General features: G+C 44.6%; 1 protein-coding gene across 1 annotated transcript in view; it reads right to left on the bottom strand.

The window, feature by feature from the left end:
• The window catches only part of LOC124795236 (alpha-tocopherol transfer protein-like), a 147,253-nt gene that overhangs the window by 84,119 nt on the left and 45,920 nt on the right, over nt 1-17,214 (bottom strand). The window contains exon 3 of the mRNA XM_047259163.1: nt 5,374-5,533. Within this exon, the coding sequence (XP_047115119.1) occupies nt 5,374-5,533 (160 nt within the window). The remainder of the gene's footprint in view (nt 1-5,373; nt 5,534-17,214) is intronic.

Genomic DNA, 17,214 nt, shown 5'->3' with positions numbered 1-17,214 from the left:
AAATGGCTCTGAGCACTATGGGACTTAACATCTGTGGTCATCAGTCCCCTAGAACGTAGAACTACTTAAACCTAACGAACCTAAGGACATCACACACATCCATGCCCGAGGCAGGATTCGAACCTGCGACCGTAGCAGTCGCGCGGTTCCGGGCTCAGCGCCTAGAACCGCGAGACCACCGCGGCCGGCGTTTGTGACTCAGTGTTGTGTAAAAATGGACTATGGCTCAAAGGACAAACCTAGAGAAAAGAAATTTGAAGAATGAGGAATGAGCCATTACTGAGGAATTAAAGTTAAATTGCAAACAAAATTTGTTTACAAGAGCGCTCTAGCTAAAACTTTACTACGATATCGATAAGATATGCTAATAAATCAAGGAATTTTAATGTTTAAAATTAACCTTTTAAATTATGGCCATTGTTTGATATTAGGAAAATTCTTATGGTCTGCCTTTTATGTTCGTGCTTCGTCCGACGTACGTTATTTTCCTTCCAGGTTAGCAGAGTTTCTTCACTTTGTCTAAATCATGGCCCCCAAATCTGATCATTATTATTAATTCATCTCTGGTACTCCTCATTACTTTCGCTTTTCCTCGGTTCACTCTCAATACATATTCTGTACTTATCAGAATGTCCATTCCTCCTCGCATTCTATGAGTCCGGCAATTTCAACAAATCAAATAGTTGTTATTCTTTCACCCCGGCTTTAATGCCAATCGGGAAGATATTTTAATTCTCTCACTGCTTCTTCAATGTACAGGTTAAACGTCGGGGAAGAAACACTGCATCCCTATCTTACACCCATTTTAGTCCGAGAGCTTCATACTTTGTTCTCCACCCCCACTGTTCCTTCTTCGTTCTCGTACTTTGTACATATTGTGGTTCACCCGCCTTTCCGTATGGTTTACTCCACTAAAATTTCGCATTTTTCATTGTCTAACACTTTTTCTAGTTTGACAAATACTATGAAACCGCCTTAATATTTCGTCACTCTTGCCCACATTATCAACTTCCGCATCAGGCTAAATCTCTCGTGCCGTTACCATGTTTAACGCCAAATTGATCGCGACTTAAAGATACCAACAATTTTCTTTTTAACATTTATGCCTGAGTCGTATAGAAGAATATGCGATAATTCTCGCACTTGTCGGCTCTTGCTATCTTGGGAATTGTGTGGATGATATTTTTCCGAAAGTCGTACGGTGTATCTCTAGTCTCATAGACTCTACACACCAACTTGACTAGTCATTTGGTTCTCATTTCCGCCAATAATTTTTGAAGTTCCGAAGGATTGTAATCTATGCTTCCGCCTTAATGGACTGCATAAAACACCCATTTCCAAGACTAGCGTCTGAAACTCAATGAGAATGTTCAGCTGGACACATGTTTGGGCCTTAGATGTAAAACTAGGCTCTGGAAAGTTTGGTGCTCACGCGAACCATAGGATAAGACTCCTCACCAACTAAATGGGTATAAAATGTAACAACTACACTTTACTACACTTTCGATGTGTCTTATGGGACGCTTTTTACTTCTTTCCAACAGTTCCTGGATACACAATCGATTTACATGCAGCCTTTTTGTACAACATGCATACATTTATTCTAATTACTGTGTTACATTAAGACAATGATACGTTTCCAGAATGAGATTTTCATTCTGAAGCGGAGTGTGCGCTGATATGAAATTTCCTGGCAGATTAAAACTGGCAAAGGTTCCGAGTTCGAGCCTCGGTCGCGCACACAGTTTTAATCTGCCAGGAAGTTTCAATGATATGGTTATATAATGATCTCCAAGGTAAAGAAGCATTTTTCCCCATACGTTAAACTATATTTCAGTTTCGTTTTCCAATTGTCCGTGATGTTTGCTGACTGCTGCAACATATGCCATTGAGGGTTTCGCTGAACTGGGAGTCATAGAGGGGACCCTTTGCCGCTTTATTCTCTCATGTGTCAATGTTGCACCACTCCGTGTTCAGCTCAGGAGGCACTATAACAGGAGCACTGTAAAAGCGTAAGGACACTGCTGCATCAGATCACGTTCAGATATCGTCGAATGGGTTTGAACGGTTCCTAGTGGTTCCAACCTATCCACGAGCGCAAGAACTGCAGTTGCACTGCTATCCAAACGGGTGCGATTACGTTCAATAGCGATACAGTTCCACAATGTCCACAGAATGTCCAAGAACGTCAGCAGTGTCAAATGTTGTCAGAACGTTTTCATGTTACTCGCTGCACTGCTAATTGTCGTTGTCGAGCGCGAAATATATGGCAGTTTATGTACCAGGGAAAGGCATGGTATCATTGACACTGTTTATGCCATCCCCTGAGGCCTTTTCGTTTCGATTCTGAGCACTGGTGTGTATGAAATGATTTCGTAGGCCATCCATAAGAAAACCGTGCGACTTCATTGTTAGGCGTCACGGTTCTGACTTCCATCGCGGAGGCGTCAAAACAAGGGGATGATATGTGGGTTGGAGAGGCTGCCACAAACTTCCCGTCGTGTGACACGTCCGCGGTGTCGTGAAATTTGGTGCGAATGTGACACTAACACATATTACACGTCACATCAACTTCTCTGTACTGGCTTTTTTTTTTCACAAGTGTCGATATCTTGCTGTTTGAAGTGTGGTCGAGATCAAGGGTGACGTCGCACAACGCCACCGTTTTGTATCATTACAGAGGAAAGTCTTAGGCGCCTTTGGGCCAAATTTTAAACCTGTGCGTTGGAATGTGCACAATTAGCGGCTTCCAAAATAGTTATCCTTTAATTTGTAGTACGATCCTGTGTGACCAAACTGCTGAGGTCATCGAGCACTGAGTTTACACACTACTCAATCTAACTTAAACTAACTTACGCTAAGGACAACACACACACACACACCCATGCGCGAGGGATGACGTGAACCTCCGACGGGAGGAGCTGCGCGAACCGTGGCAAGGATCCTCAAACCGAGCGGTTACCCCGCGCGGCTGACTCTACAATTTTAGTGAGCTGTGGCAAGTTGAGATGCCAGATACCATCCTGAGAGCTTGGCTGACAGCAAGAAAATATCAGCAGAAACGAAAGAAAATAGTAAAAACGGAATAACTGTCAAACACATCTTTCCAAATCAAATTGAGCTGGTGCGCTGCTGGAGCCAGTCTCCATCAATTGTCATCGCCATCGTTATGAGTCGACTTTTGGTGCCTGCTTGTGTTCTTCGCATCTTTGGCGGGTGGCTATTTAACTGCGGCGTTCGCGCTCTGCTGGGGCTTGCGTTCGAGTATCAGCTGTATGAGCTACAGTGACGGAGTCGGTACGACGAAGGACCGTAGGCAGCTGCTGTGGCGTGTTTCGCCGCAGGTCCGTTGTTGATGATGACTGGTATATCCTGGAGATCTGAAGGACAGAATTCCTTCGCGTCTGTTACATGTCACTCAAAGAGAACGAGCTGGAGTCGTCAAATTGTTTCTTGGTGGGTTCTGTTCACGTTAGTTGAATAACCGAGTGCACTGAAAATTATCTTGGTTGTTTCAGTCATTTGTCACTGTACTTGACCGAGGCGCCTAAGATGTTGATGATATTTAAGTGCCGGCCGGGATGGCCGAGCGGTTCTAGGCACTACGGTCTGGAATCAAGTGACCGCTACGGTCGCAGGTTCGAATCCTGCCTCGGTCATGGATGTGTGTGATGTCCTTAGGTTAGTTAGGTTTAAATAGTTCAACGTTCTAGGGGACTGATGACCTCAGATGTTAAGCCCCATAGTGCTCAGAGCCATTTGAACCACTTTTTATTTCTTTGTTCTAGAGAACTGGTTAATCAAATTTTAAGAGCCGTTACTGGGCAAGTGCTCATCTAGGTTAGTCAGGCTTGGGTTCATTGGTGCCGTGTAGAATTAAAGTTTTATTAATTGGCGACTCCATAGTGTCCTGTGCACTACGACCAGATAAGGGGTATACTTGAAAGGAGAGACAGCATTGGTCGTATATTTTTGTTTGTTATCGCAAAATTGATTTTCGGTCACTTAGTGACCATTTTCAGTGCTGTAATATATAACTTAAATTAGTAAGCACTGGTCTCAATAAGCTTACGGCGATCACATATACTCTATGTGATCGCCGTAAGCTTATTGAAACCAGTGCTTACTAATTTAAGTTATATATTACAGCACTGAAGATGGTCACTAAGTGACCGAAAATCGATTTTGCGATTATAAACAAAAATATACGACCAATGCTGTCTATCCTTCCAACAAATTAAAGGTTTATTTATAACCAGTTGGGCAGATATATTTGTCTATCTAATGCGCCAGAATGTTGTCTGCCGCTGGCAGTGGTCGACGCGAGCAAACTCCGATCGGGGTATCACGGAGGAAGAGCGAAATTTAAGAACCTGCATTGGTGTCTGTGGTTAGGTTGTTACTGTCCTTCAATTCCATCTTTCCGGTGGAGCGGTGTGGTTTTCTGGAAGCTTAATTGTAGCCCAAGGTTCAGTATAGCTCCATTTGACCTTCTCGTACGTGAATCCTCTATCTGGTAGCACCTTTCGCTTTCAGTCTACTCGCGTCCATCACTAATTTCCAACGTAAAAAATAAATAAATAAATAAATAAATAAAAATAAAAAAATAAAAAATTTTATGGCTCCATGTTAAGAATATTTACTATTATTATGGTTGTGAACCTCGTACCTGAGAGTAATACAAAAGAGAAGCTTAGTCGAGTGCATTAATCTGATACTAATTTAATTTCTTACAATTGATTAAAATCAGTCCATGGAAGCAGTCTTAGAATTTGATATGCAAGCCAGTTTCTAAGTAAGTCATGAGGCACCCAGTTATGTCAGTTAAATTTATTAATGGGGTTTTATGAACATTGTTTTGATTATTAAAAATTGCTTGAGTAAATTTTGAAAGATCTATGTGTTTGTAATAAAGAAATGTATGGCAACTGCAGACTGGTTATGTGTTTAATTTTGATGTGTCGAAATGAATGATGCATCACAAATATTTCATCAGCTTCGGATTCCTCAGAAAAATTCTCCCTAAAAAGCGCCACGTACTTAAGTGTGATTTGCAAAGTATCGATGTAGATGTAATGGATATCATGAGGAAGAGTTGCAGTGACTAATCTCTTTCTAGTAAATGTGGGACGAATTTTGAAAAAAGACTGCTAATAGAGAACAATAAAAAGTTACGCATTACACTGTCAGAATATTTTGTTGTTCTATTCACAATTGTTCACATAGATCCTCATCCTGTGTGTTGCCACAACGTGAGTAAAATGACATCGGAACTGTATTCGCCATTTCAGCCGTTGACAGGACAAGGTTAGCTTTGACACACACAATACTCAAAAACTGCTAATATGTTTCTCGAGCAGTGCAGATACTCACATGAAATCTTTGGCTTTTTTTATGTCAGCGTCCTCGGGATCTCGGTTCATCAGAAGCTCTGGAAATTTCTTCTTTAAGGAAAAGTAGGCGTCCAACGACGTTTTCACGCGTTCCATGCTGCATTTGCAGTTGATGAACATTCTCTCCAGACGCCGATCATCTTAGGAACAGAACATAGCTAATTATACACATTATTGATAGATAATTCAGTGGGAAACGAAATGATAAATACATTTAAAATTCTAGTTAGAATCGTGGATTGAAGGTGTTTAATGTTGCACGTGCTACCACTAGAGATACAGACCTTGTATTAAAACATGTTCTCTCAGACAATCTGACGTGTGGTTGAACCGAGGGGAAACATTTGCTCGACAGAGATAATGAGATATTAATGAGAATTTTCACGAATCAAACGGTCTTTGAAATACGAACTACTAGTATAAGCATTCCATATACGTGTAAGACATCCCTGCGTTTAATCGAGATTAAAACTGTAATTCCTAAATATTTGTGCATGTGATTTTAAATTGGCATTAAAATATTTACTTTTTGAACATATTAGAGTATCATGATAAAAATAGCGTAAGACTCTTGAAACTTCTATTAAATTAGAATTACTTTTAGTGCTCAATCATCCTAAATCCATCCATTTTCGTCTGAGATCTAACAACAGAATACCTAACCATCTTTCAATTGAGTTGATGCAACTACATTCTGACCCAACATACGAACTGTACTTTACATCTACGCATTGTTTTAGTCAAGGAATTACTGGAAAACGCTTAGCTTTATCATGCTGTACTACTAATGTCACAGCATATCTAAAAGAACGAATTTCTTCCATCGCAATATGAGGTAACGTTTACGTATTGTTTTACTCTGGAAAACCAATTGGAGCAGTGGCACATCATCCAAGTAAATCTTCTCGCAACTACTAATAATCTGTCGCCCTCACCCCCATTCCTTCGTCATCTCTCTCAAAATTAATTATTTTGTGGTTTCTGCTGCAAGAAATATATTTCCAGCTAATGGTCCAGAAGAACATTTCAGATAATCTAAACGTAAATGTTGTTCGAAATATAAAACCAGACCAGCACGTTATTGTGCACATAAATTCAAGTTACCACAGATTGGTTGGTTGCTTGGTTTAAAAGGGGGGGGGGGGGGGGACCAAACTGCTAGGTCATCTGTCCCTTGTTCCGAATAAAACAATGCCAAAAGGGTGAAAATAAAACAAGCGAGACTGACAACACAAAGCGGAGAGAAAGGAAAAACTACAATAACGACGGAAGAGCAACAAACACAAATGGACAAAAGGGGAGAAGAAAACCACAGAAACGCAAGAAACATGTAGAAGAAATTAAAACGACAAAACTGATTACCATGGCTGGCTGAACATGAGAATAAAAAGCAGAAACCAGCCACTCTGAAACAGATGGAAACCTCCACCCTAAAAGCACTAGCGTGGAGGACACAGAGGGTCAAAGGTTATGCGCTAAGACTTAGACTAGATCAAATGATAAAACCCATACTCACGAGTAAAACATATAACTAAATCAGCCGATGAGGCGTTGTCAGATAAAATTATCGGAAACGAGACCGGTAACCGAAGATTTCGTTGCAGGGCAGCCAAAGTTGGCCACTGTCAGCCGGGCAGAGCATCGACACTGAGGCGGGTCTTCACGGCGCAAGAGGTAGCCTTGGGTGGCCCAAGCGTGGCCAATGTGGAGCCGGCAGAGAACCACATCGTCCCTGCGAGCGGCCCGCATGGAGGACTGCCACATACGTGTAATCTCCTTAATAGCACGCAGTTTGTTGTGCGTACTGAGACAATGCCTTTCCGTCTGCCAAAGCCGAAAAACATGGAAGCGTAAAAACGAACGCAGGTCAGCTATTGGAATGCCGATCTCCATAAGCGGTTTCCGTGTAGCCTGTTTGGCCAACTTGTCAGCAAGTTGATCGCCTGGGATTCCGACATGCGACATGCGTTCCAGCGCATAGACGGACTCCTGGATGGCCGCTACCAAGGAATGCCGAGGGTAGCACTATTCGATAGCTTGTACGTTGCTCAAGGAGTCAGTACACAGAAAAAACGACTCCCCATGTCATGAACGGATGTGCTTAGGAGCCACCAGCTCTGCACTGGAAACGCTGCAGTCATCGGACAACGAATGCTGTTCAATATGTCCTCCATGGACAAACGCGAAGCCGACGTGACCGTCAGCTATCGAGCCGTCGGTGTAAACCACTGTATGGCGTCGGTACGTGTCAAGAATTGAGAGGAAGGGACAGCCACGAGCCGCGGGGTGAACTGAGTCCTTTGGGACATGTGACAGGTCCAGGCGAAGCCGTGGCCTAGGTGTACACCATGGAGGTGTACGCGAATGGATATCGAGTATAGGTGCTAATGGCAAGGACTCCAGATCATACACAAGGGATCGGACGCGAACTGCAGTTGCAAGCCCTGACCTGGGCCGCCGATGCGGGAGATGAACCGCCGTGGGTGAGAAAAGGAGACGGTAATTCGGATGCGCAGAAGAGCTACGAACATGTGCAACGTAACTGGCGAGCAATTGCGTACGCCTGACCTGCAATGGAGGGGCTCCAGCCTCCCCAATGACGCTGGTCACCGGACTCGTCCTAAAAGCTTCCGACTCTAGTCGAACGCCACAGTGGTGCACTGGGTTGAGTAAACGCAACGCTGAGGGCGCCGCCGAACCATAAACCAGACTCCGATAGTCAAGGTGGGATTGAACAAAGGCTCCCTAGAGCTGCAGCAGCGTAGAGTGATCCGTACCTCAGTTGGTGTTGCTTATGCAGCGGAGGACATTGAGGTGCTGCCAGCACTTCCACTTAAGCTGACGAAGGTGAGGAAACCAAGACGATCGGGCGTCGAAAACCAGTTCTAAAAATCGATACGTCACCACTACAGTGAGGGGATCGTCAGTAAGGTAAAGTTCTCGTTCCGGATGAACGGTACGACGCCGACAGAAGTGCACAACACACGACTTTGCGGAAGAAAACTGGAAGCCGTGGTCTAGAGCCCATGACTGTGCCTTGTGAATGGCTCTCTGTAGGCGCCACTCACCAACACCAGTACTGGTGGAGCAGTACAAAATGCAGAAGTCGTCTGCATACAGAGAGGGTGAGACGGACGGCCCTATAGCTGCTGCTAGACCGTTAATGGCCACTAAGAAATAGAGATACACTCGTTACAGAGCCCTGCGGGACCACTTCTCCTGGATACTGGGGGAACTATGGGAGGCACCAACCTGGACATAGAAAGTACGAAGCGACAGGAAATTGTGGATAAAATTCGGGAGACCTCACTTGTATAATGTGGCAAGAATATAATGTCGCCAGGTGGTGTCACATGCTTTTCGTAATTAAAAAAAGACGGCAACAAGGTGTTGGCGTCTGGAAAAGGCTGTTCGGATAGCAGACTCGAGGGACACAAGATTATCAATGGTAGAGCGACCCAGGCGGAAACCGCCCTGGCACAGAGACAGTAAGTCACGTGACTCCAGGACCCAACCCAACCACCGACACACCATACGTTCCAGCAGCTTATGAAGAACGTTGATGAGGCTGATGGGCCGATAGCTATCAACGTCAAGCAGATTTTTGCTGGGTTTGAGCACTGGTATGATGGTGTTCTCCTGCCAGTGCGATGGAAAGACGCCATTGCACCAGATCCCGTTGAAGCTAACGAGGAGATATCGCTTGTAGTCAGATGAGAGATGTTTAATCATTTGACTGTGAATCCGAGCTGGCCCAGGAACTGTGTCGGCCTAATGTGCTAGGGCAGTCAGGAGCTCCCACTCTATAAATGGGGCGTTATAGGGTTCACTGTGGCGTGTAGTGAACGAGCGGACTTTCCCTTCCATCCGCCGTTTGAGAGTGCAAGAGGCTGGGGGTAATTATCCGACGCAGAGACGCGAGCATACTCATCAGCAAAGTGCTCGGCAAACGCGTTTTCGTCGGTAGATAGCACGCCATTTATGTTAACACTGGGAATACCTGTTGAGTCTGGTGCCCGAAATCCCGTTTGATCTTTGCCCACACTTTGGAAGGGAACGTATGGCACCCAATGGGCGAGACGTCTCTCTCCCAACTCTCTTGTTTCCGTCTTAAGTTGGCGAACGTGGGCACGGAGCCGTTTAAAGGCTACGAGGCGCTGCGGGGTAGGATGCCGCTTGTGCCGCTGTAGAGCTCCCCGAGGCTCCTTAATTGCCTCAGCGATTTCCGGCGACCAGCAACGTACTGTCTTTCTTCTGGGGCATCCTAAAGAACGAAGGATCGCGTTTTCCGTAGCAGAAATGATCGTTGTAGTTACCTGCTCAACCACCACTTCGATGTTCCCATGTGGGGGAGAGTCAATGGTGACAGCAGAGGTGAAAGCGTCCCAGTCTGCCTTGTCTAAAGCCTATCTGGGCAGGTGTCCATGGTTCTGACGCCGGGCAATGACAGGAAGATTGGGAAGTGGTAACTACCACACAAGTCGTCATGTGCTCTCCTGTGGATAGATGGGAGAAGGCGAGGACTGCAAACCGAGAGTTCAATGGCCGAATATGTGGCATTTGCCACACTGAAATTTATTTAAGAGGTAGAGGTCAAGCTGTGACACTAAATTTTCGACACCTCTGCCTCGGCCAGTAAGCACAGTACCACCCCACAAGGGGTCATGAGCGTTAAAACCTCCCAAGAGTAGGAAAGGTTTAGGGAATTGATCAATCAGTGCAGCCAATGCGTTCGGGGGTACTGCACCATTGCACACAGTTATTTCCTGCATCGTCCTTATCCTGACAGCCGCCACTTCAAGAGGGGTTTGAAGAGGCACAGGTTCACTGCATACTGACTTCAGGACGTAGACACAAACTCCACCTGACACTCTATTATAGTCACTAAGGTTCTTGTAATAACCTCTATAGCTGCGGAGGGCAGGAGTCCGCATTTCTGGGAGACATGTTTCCTGGAGGGCAATACAGAAAGCAAGTGTGAAGCTTAAGAGTTGCCTGGGGGTGGAAAAAACCGCCGAAATTCCACTGGAGAATGACGTTATCGTGAGGCTGGGGAGGCATGAAGCGTGCAAGGAGGCAGGTCCTGCTTCAGGGCTACCTGCTGCCACAAATTTAGTATCTGTTGCCATTTCTATGGCCGATCAGGCACCAGTGAGATCCAGGTCCGCAGGGGAGGCTAAGATCTCCACCGCATCCTCAGATGCATATATGATAGGGAGTGGTGGTGTTGGGGCCACCAGAGGGTCCTGTTTCTTAGCAGACTTCTTCTTAATTTGCTTGCTCTCTCGCTTCTCTTTAGGGACTTGCTCGAAAGATTTCTCCGAAGCAGCTTCAGGCACAGAGGAAGACTGTGAAGCTCTTTATCTAGCAGCTTTTGGCTCCTTGAACCACTGCTGAATGTTCACCATGGCATTAGTGGAGACCTTGAAAGAGAGGGCCCCAAGAGACCCCTTCTCCACAAGAGGAACCAGAGGAGGCTGTTACTTCTCCGACAAGGGGTGGGGCAATGTCCCCAGCATTTTTTTGGGGGGGGGAGGGGCTTTCTCCCAAAGTAGGTGCTTTGGGAGCAATGAAGGACGATTTGCCCCCAACCACAAAGGGGGCGGATGTATTCTGTTGGCCTGGAGGGTCCATTGTTCGTGGCACAGAGTGAGAAACCAGTGGCAGTTGGAACGGCGATGGTGACGTAGCTGCAGCATGTCGACGCCAACCGAATAGGGTTTAATCTTTCAAATTTATGTTTAGTCTCTGTGTAAATCAACTGGTTCAGGGTCTTGTACTCCATGATTTTCCTCTCCTTTTGGAGTACTGGGCAGTCAGGCGAGCAGGAGGAATTGTGCTCTTCACAGTTGATGCAAGTGGGAGGAGGCGCCCATGTAGTATCTGGTTGCAGTGGACGTTTGCAGTATCGCCATGTGGCACTGGAAGTTCAGCAGGAAGACATGTGACCAAATTTCCCACACTTAAAGAACCGCATTGGAGGAGGGAAGTATGGTATAACGTCACAGCGGTAAACGACCACCTTGAACTTTTCGGGCAATGAATCACCCTCAAAGGCCAAGATTAAGGCACTGGCAGCAAATTTGTTGTCTTTGTGTCCGCTGTATATGCGCCAGATGACATGAACACCCCGCCGTTGTAAATTGGCGTGGACCTCGTCGTCAGTCCGCAAGAAGAGAATGCGATATAAAATGATCCCCTGGACCATATTGAGGCTTTTATGGGGAATGACGGAAACAAGAATATCACCCAGCTTGTCACAGGCGATAATGTTCATGATAGGGCTGTGTATGATGTCTGAATGAAGACTGCGCCGTTTCGCATCTTGGACAGCGCTGTCACTTCTCCAAACTTATCCTCAAGGTGTTCAACGAAAAATTGACGCTTCGTAGGTAGAAGGAGTCACAATCAGTTCTGCAGCAGACTAAGAACCGAGGTGAATATCGCTCTCTCCGTTCTGTAGCCCTACGTTCCTCCAATGGTGTAGCGAGGGGGGGAAACGATTTACGGTCATACCTGTCGGCATTGTATTCGATCTTGCCCTTCTTAGAGGCTGCTGGTGCCGTACGGTCACCAGCAAGAGATGACAGTCCACTTCATTGCGGGTCACCCACTCCGATCAGGGGCTCTCCCCATGGGCGCCACCCAGCCACAGCAAAGGGCGCCCCTCCCATCGGCTTCAGTGTGTGTGTTGTTCTTAGCATAATTTAATTTACGTTGGTATAAGTAGTGTGTAAGTATAGGGACCAATGACCTCAGCAGTTTGGTCCCTTAGGACTTCACACTTATTTGAAAATTTTGAACACAGCAAATGCCAACTGGCATGATGGCTGTTGCCAGAACTCCTGATGCCCCAGAAAGATAGGCATCTACTGCTTGGCATACGTGGGGAGTTTACAGTTCAGACATCAGCAGTGCGATCCCCGTGTTGTAAGGGGGCTACAATCAAATGGGTATATGACGGCCCCACCACAACGGACAGGCTACTGTGCTGGATATTGGGTGCAGAGAAATCCAATATTGTCATAGGGGTGAAAGAGGACAGGGTACAACGGAAGATGACATACCCCGGAAAGTGTCCTCGCCCAAATAGTTGAATCGCAGGTGGAAATGCAAAGCCGTGACAAGAGATTCAGGAGATCGAATCTAAGGGCACTATGGATGACTCGTGCACCCTATAAGGCATCCTTCGCCATTTGGCCCGCACTTTTCTAGAATTTTTAAAAGTGGCAAGTCAAACCATTGAATGGGACCTGAACTCATAAGGCCGAAAATTGTGCGACTTCTTTTACTCGCCTCCTGCGGCAGGCAGGAATACCTCGGGCCTTTTCTAGCCGCCGAACCCGCAGGGGGGTTACCACAGATTGTCATAGCAGTGACAAATAAGTTACAAAAAGGAGCGCAATATTTTCTTAATAGCGCATTAGCCGTGAAAGACACAAAATTGTTGTCAGTTGCCATGAAGAGCGACCTCACCTTGAAACTTTCCTTTACTTCTCAGGCGAGATTTGTGATTCGTTACGACTAAACTGCACGTAAAATAAGGAGAAGAACGATGACGAAGTTAGTTAAAGCGGAAAAAGGATGTAGATAACCTGCTACTTTCACAGAATAGCGTAAGTAGTTTCCAGATAAGGTTAATTCTCAGTTTGCACGGACAGCAGGACCACCAGATGTGCACTCATGATTGTCAGTACAAAGAAAAGTACACAGTAATTATGTCAGATGATCATCTTTACTGACGGTACGACGGCCACGTAGTTGTTAGATGAATATGCTATTTTTCAACTTGGGCCATAATCTACCTGAACATCCTTCTTTACCTCCCACCGTTGCCGAGGTCGCTAACCCCCTCTTGTGCGGTGGCGCTGGACTCAGTGCTATGCCAGTTGGAATCAACGTGGCGGAAAATTTTACTGCCAGTATTTGGACAGTGAAGGAAGGAGAGGTGGCGTGAAGTTCACGAATACCAGACTTGCATTGAATTCCAAATGTCTCCACAGTGCGTCAAGAAGTGAGTGTATGTGACCCTTGAGCGTTATCCACCCATCGGATGGGAACGTTAAGAGGGCGACCTACTTGGTGCTATTCGCAAGGTGTATACTGAATGCCGGTACCGGTTTCACTTTCTTCCATTCCTTAATCTGTAATAAACACAACACCGCGCTATGTAAGCACTAATCTTACGATTCAGGTACACATTTGACACTTCGTTACAGATCAGAGGAAGGAAAAGGAAAGCCACCTTCACTGGCACCATGCTAGAATGACGATGCAGGACTCCCTCAAAAGCTCGCAAGCTCGCCTACACACCCTCCATAAGAATGGGACAACTTTGACTATTCTCCTTTGGTCAACGTTATATATTAGCAAACTGTAGCGTTATGAGCATGTAGGCAAGTTATTCGTCCACCTGTGGATGGTATCGATGAGAGCTGAATTTGCTTGCTTGGCTGGGTACGTGTCGATGGGGCGAAGACGTCGCGCGATCGCGCCAGGCGAGAGGAAGTGCAGGGACAAGGAACACGTGACTGGAAACGGGGAAAATCCCTAATCTGGGAATTTGGACGGCTGTTACTAGCATGGTCTTTGTCCAGGAGATGCTCCAAGAAATGGTGACTTAATTGCAGCTCTTTGAGATTCGACAGTAACTCATCAAATATTAATGGAAATCTGGTTACATTTGCAGTCTCAGAAACATGAGACACTTAGTGACACAGCAAGGTCCCAATATCTTTAAAATGGTTCAAATGGCTCTACGCACTATGGGACTTAACATCTGAGGTAATCAGTCTCCTAGACTTAGAAGTACTTAAACCTAACTAACCTAAGTACATCACACACATCCATGCCCGAGGCAGGATTCGAAACTGCGACCGTAGCAGCAGCGCGTTTCCGGACTGAAGCGCTTAGCACAGCTCTGGCACAGTGGCCGGCTTATCTTTAAACCTACAGAAGTTAATGTCTCACAGTTAATAAAAATTTACACAACCAAACTTTTAACTGCTTCGTGCAATTTCAACAAACGATATCTAAGATGATAGCCTTGCACTATAGCTATCACCCCAGGAAGCTACGTACCTATATCAGTTTTATTTGTTCATTTACCGCGTTTCTTATGTGTGTTTCATCACACAAATGTTTGAACATCGTATCCGCCGCAATTACACAGTAAATCAACACAGCATCAATACCTCATATTGTCATATTTGTGTAGTTATAAATGACGAGTTTACTATTTTGCCAGTAACTGTATTTAAATATTTATTGCAAGAGCTATTAGAAAACTGCTAATTTACAAGTAGTCAATCACGTGTGTTAGTTGACACCAAACTGAAAAAAAGAGAATCTAAACACACTTCGTCATGAAGGCATAAATAGAAGTTTAAACAATACTTAGAGCCGTCTGTCGTCGCTTACCTTGAGAATACTTGCGCAAGAGTGTAGGCTGATTTATTTATGAATCAACTATTAGTAATATTTATTGCAAATGATCTGAGTATAACGGAATGTTTACGGCGTTTCTTTATTTAAATATTGCTGTAATATATTAGTTTAGTCCTGGAAGTGGTCAAAGATGAGTCAGCTCACGTCTGTATGTCTAAGATCAGCGTATTTTTGGTGGGGATGACTTTCAGTCAAGGGGAAAGCAGACAGTAGCGGAACACCACAAGAATCACGAGCTCAAGGGAGAGATACTGGTCACTTTATGTTGAGTTCTTCAAGAAGGCAAACCTTTCTGCAGTAAGGAGCATGACTTGGCCATGACTTGGTGATTGATTCTGGGTACTGAATGGCCGCCGCCATACTTCAATTTCTCAAGGAACTTGAGATTTCGAGAGATCTGAAATTGCACCTGAGTAGGACATTAACTTTTGCCGATTGATTTATGGATATCAGACAGCGTATAAGTTCCTGGTCTTTGCATCACTTATGTTAATTTGTGAATCGTCACGTTGAACTCTGAGCTGATTGGAGCTGTTGAATGTTCGTGTATGGTGATTACGAAACGGATATAGTTTTCGCATATGTTTGATAACTATTTAGTTTGGGGATACTGCTACGATTCTCGAAACACTCAACGTAACTTTACAGCATCTGATAAGGGTATTTTCTGTCTGTATTTTAACTCAATAACATAGGACCATTTACCGTTTATTTCAGATGTCCTCTTCGAATAAGGACTATTCAATACAATTCATCAGTTACAGACGTTACAGTAGAACCCTTGTCATTAAATTATGCATTTAACTTTTATTTTGTATTTCTGTGTGTTTCATTAACTTGCAATTCTAGGCAATGCATTGATTATTTGTCTGCACTATCAGAGCTGTTGTTATTGTGGTCTTCAGTCCAGAGACTGGTTTCATGTAGCTCTCCATGCTACTCTATCCTGCGAAAGCTGCTTCATCTCCCAGTACCTACTGGACCTACATCCTTCTGAATCTGTTTAGTGTATTCATCTCTTGGTTTCCCTCTACGATTTTTACCCTCCACGCTGCCCTCCAATACTAAACTGGTGATCCCTTGATGCCTCAGAATATGCCCTACCAAATGATCCCTTCTTCTAGTCAAATTGTGCCACAAACTCCTCTTCCCTCCAATTCTATTGAATACCTCCTTATTAGTTATGTGATCTACCCATCTACTCTTCAGCATTCATCTGTAGCACCACATTTCGAAAACTTCTATTCTCTTCTTGTCTAAACTATTTATCGTCCACGTTTCACTTCCTTACATGGCTACACTCCATACAAATACTTTCAGAAACGACTTCCTGACACTTAAATTTATACACGATGATAATAAATTTTTCTTCTTCAGAAAAGCTTTCCTTGCCATTGCCAGTCTACATTTCATATGCTTTCTATTTCGACCATCATCAGTTATTTTGCTCCCCAAGTAGCAAAACTCATTTAATACTTTAAGGGTCACTTCCTAATCTAATTCGCGCAGCATCACCCGATTTATCGACTGCATTCCATTATCCTCGTTTTGCTTTCGTTGATGTTCATCTTATACCCTCCTTTCACACTGTCCATTCCGTTGAGCTGCTCTTCCAGGTCCTGTGCTGTCTCTGACAGAATTACAGTGTCATCGGCGAACCTCAAAGTCTTTGTTTATTCTCCATGGATTTTAATTCCTACTCCGATTTTTTTTATTGTTTCCTTTACTGCTGGCTCAATATACAGATTGAATATTATCGGGGAGAGGCTACAACCCTGTCTCACTCCCTTCCAAACCACTGCATCCCTTTCACGCCCCTCGACTCTTATAACTACTATCTGGTTTCTGTACAAATTGTAAATAGCCTTTCGCTCCCTGTATTTTACCCCTGCCACCTTCAGAATTTGAAAGAGAGTATTCCAGTCAACATTGTCAAAAGCTTTCTCTAAGTCTACAAATGCTAGAAACGTAGTTTTGCCTTTCCTTAGTCTATTTCTAAGATAAGTCGCAGGGTCAGTATTGCCTCACGTGTTCCAACATTTCTACGGAATCCAAAATGATCTTCCCCAAGGCCAGCTCTACCAGTTTCTTCCATTCGTCTGTAAAGAATTCGTGTTAGAATTTTGCAGCCGTAGCTTATTAAACTGATAGTTCGGTAATTGTCACATCTGTCAACACCTGCTTTCAGAGCTACAGATTATTATTTGCAGCGAGTTAGCTGCAGGGGATGAAAGCAAACGTCCGTAGCGCCTTTTAATCGAGCTTTTATTTTTAAGCATATCTGTCCATAACCCAAGCACCTAAAGTAAGAGCAACCGCAGGTATAAGCGCAACAGCTCGCATGGACTCCTGTGTTGAAGAGAAACTACTTACT

The sequence above is a fragment of the Schistocerca piceifrons genome, chromosome 4, assembly GCF_021461385.2.
Source record: "Schistocerca piceifrons isolate TAMUIC-IGC-003096 chromosome 4, iqSchPice1.1, whole genome shotgun sequence".
Classification (NCBI taxonomy): Eukaryota; Metazoa; Arthropoda; class Insecta; order Orthoptera; family Acrididae; genus Schistocerca; species Schistocerca piceifrons.
Note: the sequence above shows the minus strand (reverse complement) of the source record. Positions and strands in the feature narration are given on the sequence as shown.